Source organism: Dromaius novaehollandiae, chromosome 6 (assembly GCF_036370855.1).
Source record: "Dromaius novaehollandiae isolate bDroNov1 chromosome 6, bDroNov1.hap1, whole genome shotgun sequence".
In the NCBI taxonomy this organism is placed as follows: domain Eukaryota; kingdom Metazoa; phylum Chordata; class Aves; order Casuariiformes; family Dromaiidae; genus Dromaius; species Dromaius novaehollandiae.
Genome location: NC_088103.1, coordinates 34,960,244 through 34,968,458, shown reverse-complemented (window position 1 = coordinate 34,968,458; position 8,215 = coordinate 34,960,244). Strand labels below are relative to the sequence as shown.

At 42.1% G+C, this 8,215-nt stretch overlaps 1 protein-coding gene across 6 annotated transcripts; it reads right to left on the bottom strand.

Annotated features, from left to right (window-relative positions):
• Positions 1 to 418: 418 nt before the first annotated feature.
• Positions 419 to 5,653, bottom strand: SFR1 (SWI5 dependent homologous recombination repair protein 1). 6 transcript variants are annotated; one of them, XM_026117457.2, is made up of 5 exons: positions 5,585 to 5,653; positions 4,409 to 4,485; positions 3,181 to 3,296; positions 1,652 to 2,038; positions 419 to 1,452 (listed from the first exon to the last, which is right to left on the bottom strand). In XM_026117457.2, exons 2-5 carry the CDS (start codon positions 4,455 to 4,457, stop codon positions 1,261 to 1,263), a joined length of 744 nt encoding a protein of 247 aa, XP_025973242.2. In that variant the 5' UTR covers positions 4,458 to 4,485; positions 5,585 to 5,653; the 3' UTR covers positions 419 to 1,260. The 6 variants fall into 6 exon arrangements, with proteins under 6 accessions (XP_025973242.2, XP_064370263.1, XP_064370261.1 ...); XM_064514193.1 differs by having other exon boundaries at positions 5,579 to 5,646; XM_064514191.1 differs by having other exon boundaries at positions 5,524 to 5,643.
• Between the last annotated feature and the right edge of the window lie 2,562 nt (positions 5,654 to 8,215).

Genomic DNA, 8,215 nt, shown 5'->3' with positions numbered 1-8,215 from the left:
CTTCTGCATCTTCAGCTAAATACTCAAACTGTGATCAGCAATAAGGGTTGCTCTTCGTTAATTCCTGGTGGACAGTAACAATCAGTATTCCGAAGAGTGGCCTCAAATTTAAGTCTAGTGAGCCACAGAAGTGTTAAATTGTATATGACCTTTGCTGATTTTTCTTTCCATTTTCCTTGAGAAATATGAAATTACTCCCTTATTAAGGAAACAGGAAATGCCACATATACCCAAAAAGTTAAGGTACAATCAACAAGGAATCTGACTGTGTTTAAAACACTACTTGTATCAGGGAGATTTGTAGGGCAGTGGGATGTTTATCAACTGTTACACTAGAAAAATGATAAGGAGGAGAAAAGCAGGCAGAAGCCACTACAATATATACATAAACGAAAGTGACAAAATAAGCAATTTCAAATTAAGATTAAAAAAATTAAAAAAACATTTTAATGAGTATGATAAATGAAACACTAAAGCTTTATTCAGCTTTATTACAGAAAGGCAAGTGACACCATAGCTGAAGCACTCCCATTAGATGAGGCCTGTTTTTCCTACATATTTGAAGAGAGAGAAAGCCTTGGCTCTCACATGAAGCAGCAGAGTAGACATGTTGGCTGCAATTTTCTTCACTCCCATTATTTCAGACTGTGGCAGAATGCTTCAGAGGCATAGTTTCCCAAAATACAACCGTCCAGACCAGTGTCTAGAAATGACTGCATTAGGGCACATTTCCCTCACTAATAGTTAAAGCTATGGAGAACAACTCATTGCAGCTTCAGAACATTAACTATATGCAACTGATTTATCTCTACTTAACTCACAAAATGCACAATTAACTGACTGGCAGCAGCAAAAAATTTGTAAAATGGGGATATGTCTATGAACAAAGAACTGAACACTTCCCCACATGAATTTCAACAGAAATGACAGTAAGCTTGAGCTCATTATTTCAAGACAAGTAAATATGCAAGGACAATCAAAGACTACCCATTAAAATATAACTTGATTTTTTTTTAAACTATTCACTGATCAAGTTCAAGCCAGGTTCTGCAAAACAGTCAATATGAGATAAATCTTTTCCACAAAATAATGCCTTTTACAGTGCCTACCATACCTATGTATATAGCTTTACAAATACCTCATGAGAAAAATCTCCCAAAGCATGAGGTCTGCTAGTCAGAATAACACTTCTTACACAAGGTTTATATTCAGTCTTCTCCAATTATGCACATTTGTAATTGAAAGTTTTGCACTTGTAGATTATGTATCTACAAAGTCTTCTTCTGTTCTGCTGTAGTGCAATAACTTGTCTTCTAATCCAAAATTATCTATCAGCTGAGTGAGACTGACTTTCTTGCCATCTGCAGAAAAGGCTGACTGTAGCTCACATAGCATCAGCTGGGTACTACTTCTCCATTTCACTATCAAAGCCTGCAGTTCAGACAGGTTATTCTGAAATTGAGATAGAAATATATTTCAGCAAATAACACATACTATTAAGACTCTGCATATCTATTTTTATAAAACAATTTAAACTGAGACACAAATAAAATGAAAATCAGTATTGTTGCTTAAATCAAGAAATTCGGATTTCAGTGTCAATTCTACTTCAGAGAATAACTTAGAATACTTTTTCAGAGGTTTCCCTCACCTTAGATCTGTACATCTTGACCAGTTTGAGCCTTCGAAGTAGATCTTCTTTCTCTTGCACTTGTTTCACCAGGCGTACTTTCTCTTCCAGGGACTGTTGGTGACTAAGATTAGTCCCCAGCACACAAGAATGCTCTGTTGATCCACAGGGAGAGTTTTTCTGTAGAGAACTTCCGAAACACTCATGTCTAGAGCAGTTTCTTTCCAGGCTTTCAGGACTATCTTGTACTCTGGAAAAATCTGTATTCTTCTTTGATAGAGAAGCTTCATCAGAAGCAGCACAGTCTTTTTCTTCAGTGTCTATTTTGAGCCGCTTTGCCACTGCAAAACTAGCATTAAATGAACGTCTTGTTTTCCTTAATCTTTCCCTCAGAGCTGCACTCATTGGCTAAAGAAAATGAAAGAACAACAAAAAAAAAGTAGAGGAGAAAGATTGTCCTGGTTTCTCAGAATAATCTCATCTTTCTTTTATATCCTTTTATTATTTACATAGAATACATCACATAAAGGTCACTGTAAAGCCAAACTTCCTAACTGTTGCTGTAGCTTTCACAAACTTGAACGAAGTTAACTTGTTCCTTTCATGTGTGTTTGCACACATAGCTGCAAGATATGGGAATGTTGTGCCTCCAAACTTTCTAGAAGCAAGAGCTGTAATCCTTATAAGACAAACTTACTTGTCAAGTCTTAATGCAGAAGACATATGGCACATTTTAACTTAGTTAATTCTATTTCATTTTGTTCAACTTTCCCTGTAGTTTCAAGTAGATAAGGATTTTTTTTTGTTGTCTCTCCCTCCCCCCTAAACCTTCACTAATAAGCATACAAAAAATGAAATTTTCTTCAGAAAAAAAAAAGAAGGAAAAAAGACAACAAATCTCTATAATCTGTATCTAACATTTTTACTGGTGGAAAAATATTGAAATATGGGAGAGACAGATAGTTTAAGGCACACTTTGAACCTAGCACTATCCAGCATTGGCCTGGTTTTTAGTAATATGGTCACTTTGACAGCATCAACAAAGTGCATGTTAAGACAAACATCAAAGTAGAGCTAGATACTATAGAGGCACAGTGGATTGAGTTCTTCATGCAAAGTGTGTTCCCTATTCAGGGCTAAATAAAAACAAACACGCACATGAAACTGCATAGGAAACTTAAGAAAAGCTGCTCAAGATGTCACAAGCCACAAAAGAGAAGGCTATTAACCATGGTAAGACTTTTAACAAGTCCAAGACTAACTTAATGCTAGACAAACACACAGGAGAGACTATATCAGAATCTTGAAAAAACAACCTAGAGCAAGAGTCAGATGATTGAATTTCTTTGCTCAAGTGCAAGCAGAAGTCACACGCAGTCATTCTGCATACACAGGAACCCAGAAAATGGATTTGAGGAAACTAAAGAGAAAATTGAAAAAGGAGGTTTAAAAAAGAAACCTAAAAAGAAATTACAATATTCGATTTATTAGCAGTTACACAGCATTTTGGGTAAAGAGTTACAATAACAGAAACAAATAAGTTTTCGCACCTGTCTCCCTGAACTAGTGCTCTGTGGAGCTGCTGTCCCAGAATCCTTTGGAGTATTGCACAGAGATGCCAATTTATCAAACCCTGGTTCTTCCATCTTCAGATGAAAAGCAATTTCTGTTAAAAGAAAGATTAAATTATGCGTGGTGCCATTTTTACCTAATTATAATGGCCATGTGGCTGCACAGATGAGTAAAAGGCCCAGATAAGAAATAGTATGGCCTATTTTCTAACTGTTAAGTTCAAAAACACATCTGCTGATGTTTTACAAACATTTCATTTGCTAAACATTTTGGTTTGTGAATAGCTTTACTTGAAGAGGATGAGTGACAGTACTACCAGATATAAAGCATCTTATTATGAATTTTATTATATCTCCCTCATTCATGAAGTGCTACAGAATATATTAAAATAAGAAAAATATTAAAAAAAGCTTATAGTTATTCTTCATTGTAAGCTTTTTTACATCTATAACATTGGTGAGCTCTTTCAAGTGTTAAACATCAACAGGATTTATGAAGCAACTCAGCACACTATAGTATGACTATAAATCTCAAGGTCAGATCCTGCACCATCAAACTTATCAACAAAGAGCTCATTTCAAAGAAACTTTACTTTTGTCTTAACCTGAATGACCCTTACTGTTTGTCTAACTCACAGGAGTAATCCTTACTAAGCCAGGTTGTGAAGGATCACTCCTTCCATTTAGCTGTATCCCGGGTAGAGATAAAAGAATTGCTGGGAGCCATAATATTTTTTATTGTCCATCTACATAAACAACTAATTTTCTTTTTTTTTTAAAAAAAAAAAGGTGCCCAGGTCAGTGAAAATAATCTACTGTTTTATTTGATCCTTTTAGGGAATGCTACTTGAAAAAGTAATTACTCACACAACTGGAATTTTAGATTAAGCCTCCCCAGTTTGTTCAGAAAAGCACTCTAATTAAAATGATAAGTCATACCTCTCAGCATGTATCAACTTTAAATTGATTTGGCAATGTTTAAGCGAGTTTAGCACTTGTGAACATCTTCTAGTGATCAGCACGCAACTGGAAAATTGTCACTTATACCTCCCTATACCTGGAAATTGCAATTAGGGGTTTTGAAATAGAAACCTGTTAAAAATAAAAACCTGTAAACAAGTTGCTGCACAACACCAGACTGGCACAAAGGGGTTCCTCATTAGGGACAGAACAGACCAAAGCTTCAGTATACCAATGCTTTACTAACCTGGCAACTCAGGTCTTCCTGGCTCTGTAACAAGGGCATGAGTCCCCATTTATCTTGCAAGTCAACACTCCCCACAACTGTTCAAAATTCAACATATGGTTTATCATTAAAAAGAAAGACTTTATGTAAGAACAAAAGTGTGATTAATTGGATATCTTGGCAATCTGTGCATTAAAGTGGAAGCCCACAGCACCTGTTAAACATAATGTAAGTCATCACTATTATTTCTCAGTCTGAGCAAGAGGCCTCCAAAAAGCTACATCACACCTATGTAGTATGTCATAAGTATGTAATATATCTCTTACTGCCAAGCAACAAAATAATTTCAAGCCTGAGAGCTAGCTTCAACATTTGCTCAACTCTTTCCAAAAAAAACCTTTAAGTTCTAATGCAGAGTATTTGCCTTCAAACGACCATGAGCACAACCAAGATTTTTCAAGGGCTCACTGTCGCTGTCACTGCAGCTCTCTTTGGAGTAGCATGTTCACAATTCTCCTTTGCACTATTAAAGCCTTCCAAATATCTCAGCCTAAGAATCCTTAATGCTATTTGTCACACAGAAAAAATACTTCTGTCCAACGAGTAAGGAAAACTTGGACTAGAAGCACAAAAGACAATTTTGCACTTCGGTGCTTACTTATTTAGGGCTTTGGACAGTTCCCCGAAGGTAGGTGCCTCAGTTTTCCTGCTTAGGGCTACACTGCATAACAACATTCACTTCATTTATCTTCTCCGATAACAGAGGGCTGCAGTAACGCTCAGTAACAGTCCTGTCTACCCAGTTTTCCACCCCCCGGGGAGGCAGTAAGGCGGCTGGGCAGCCCACAGGCAGGGTCACAGACTCCAGGAGCTCCTGCTGAGGCGACACACCCCCCCTGACACCGAGGAGGGCCCAGAGACAGCGCGGAAGCGGGGCGCAGCCCGCACAGCAGCCCACGCCAGAGGCTGCTCACAGGCTGCAGAGCGGCGGGCGGCGCCGCACCGAGCACAAGACGCGCTCTGACCCCGCCCGGCCCCGCGCGAGGCACCGCAGCCAGCGGCACCGACGCCGCCGGCACCGGCGGGGGGGGCCCGGCATCCCGCCGACCTGGGGGGACCCCCCGAGCCGCCAGCACCTCACCCGCCGCCGCCAACGGCCGCCTCCCCTCAGCACGGCACGCGCCTGCGTACCCATACCCCTCCCAACGGATGCCCGCCGCGAGGCGCTTCAATTTCCCGCTTCCGGGGAAAGGGGGCGGGGCCAGCGGGAACCCGGCAGCGCGCCTGCGCGGGGATGCCCGGCGGGTGGCGCTCCGCGCCCGCAGGCTCTTTTGCGTCTGGCAAAGCGGCGCGGGCGGGCGGGATGAAGTGCGGCCGATGCCGTCGCCGCCGTCAGGAGGATGCCGGGCGGGGCCGGTCTTGCGGAGCCCCAGGCGCAGGGCAACCGTGGGGATCCCCCGCACACGTCCGTTGCAGCGGGCCGTGTGGCGCCAGCCTGCCGTGGCTATGCAGTGTCACGGCCGGGCCTTGCCCAAGGCTCGGCGCCATCCTGGTGGAGGTGGCGCAGCCCGGCCCGGGCCCCTCGGCACTGCTGAGGGGGGCCGCACCGCTGCCCCGAGCCAGCGCCTTCCCCTCAACTGCCGTCGCCTCACGGAGAGGGAAAAGCTGTCCCAGGGGAAGGTGCCGGGAGGAGGACAAGCCATGGGGTTTTGGAGGCCCAAGTGGAACAGCGCTGCCTTGGTTGTAAGGGATGGGGAAAGAACTGGAAAAGAAGAAGTGACTGGAAGAACAGGTGGGATGGCAACAAGGAGCGGCCCCGTGCGGGGGCAGCCCGAGCTGTGGGATCAGAGTGCCCTGGCGCTCAAAGGCACTGCTGAACCTAGCGTAATTCTCCAGTCAGCCTTCTCAGCCAAATCCCCTTCCACGCTGCAGGCCTGCTCTCCCGGTGCAGATGGACATTTCTCTAGACTGATCTGTATAAAAAAATCTTTTCCCAGTATAACTGTGTCAGGACTGAGGAAAACCAGCTGACGTAGCTGTAAGGGCTGTAGTTCCCGGTCTGCCAAGTGCAGATGGATGATGTATCTGTGGTTCCTCCAGCACTGCCCGCAGCTGGACGGCATGATGAGTCCTCCCACAGCTAATACTGATTGCTGTGGATGGAGTATACAGACTTGCAAGTCTCATCAGATCATGCCCTTAATTTGTGTGGCAGAACTGCATTAGTTTCCTGCCTGATTCCTCTCTGCAACCACAGATGAGGATGCTGAATTTATCCTTTGCCTTGCATAACTCCCATGGATACTGAGACAAGATACACTTTTGCTTGGAGAGGTGAGTAAGCACAGAGTGTAGGCATGACAGTATGTTGGTAGTTGCCATGCCTTTGACCAGAAGTATATGTAGATTCAGCCACACTTCAAAGAGAATTTCATAGTGATGATAGCAACCTTTCTCTCTCCCAACTTCTACAGGAAAAAGTATCCAAGCATTCACAGACAATCTATAATAAGTCAATCTGGGAGATCTGGGAAACCTTTGGGCCTTTACATTATTCCCTGGGTATCACTTGACTATCTATGGGTGGCACTGATGTAGAAATAATGTTCTCAGTAGCAAATGGGGGAAACTACATTGTATGACTAGGTTGTTTGATTAGTTATGACATCTAGCAGAAAAACTCCCATGATAGCTCAACTATTGCTTGAAGGAATTCTGAGGCATTTGTTAAACCCCAATGTGACCTACCCCCCCTTTTTTTTAATGCCTGCAGCTAATTTCATGTTACAGATTTTTTTTTAAAAATAGTATGTCAAGAAAGCACTGCTCAGTACAACAGTAAAAGTTTTAATAGAACTCCTACTGCAAATTTACGAGTGAGCTGGATTTCAAATGCACAGGAGCTTTGAGACAGCATGTCTCCAAGTTCAAAACATGTTTCCTTCTGTCTCAATGATGGTTCCTTTTTTAAATTACTCATGCTGTGTTGCACAGACATGCTAACGGTTGAGTTGCACAAGAACAACAGAAAGTTTGAGATTTTAGATCTTTTGCCAGCTGAGACTGCAGGAAGATTTTAGAAGAATGTAACACGTGAAAAAGTAGATACACAGAACAGTCACCCTGTATATTATCATTGTTGTTTTATTGCGGTAACACCCACATGCCCCACCCCAGGTGAGGATTCCAGTGTGCTAAAGACTGTGAATATGGAAAGACAGTTCTGCACATAGGGTTTGTGAGCTTAATGTACTGCACAAAGAGAGGAGAAGAGGAAATATTTTCAGTTGTATTTACCGATGGGTAATCACTGTAGGAAAAGATCCTGTTTCAGGCTGGTATTAAGTGTTTACCTGTGTTCACCAAGTTTGCCTATGTGATTAGTCATGTAAAAACATGTGACTTGCCCAAGATCAGATCTGGCAGGAGGTCCCTGACACAGCTGGGAACTAAACTGTAATCTTTATGAGTTCCTGTCCAGCGCTTTTATTGCAGAAACCCAATAAAGATGAGTATTATGTTATTCAAAACTTTGTGATTGCAAACAGGAGTTGGACTAAAACCATCCTCTCAAAAAGTGCGTATCTGTTCCCTTGAGGAAAAAGAGACTCTTCATGTATTACCAATATTGGCATGTTTATGGCACACTGTGTAAAATTTCTTGTATTGTTTGATTACTTTTTATTCCTTTTGTGACCAGAATAGTTTTGCTTAAGCAAAATAAGAGGGGAAAAAAAAGGTTTATAGGAGATTGCTCACTGGGTGATAGAATTACTGAGATCTATTTGCAGAACATACCCTTTGAACCCATCAGAGAAACTTGTCTCA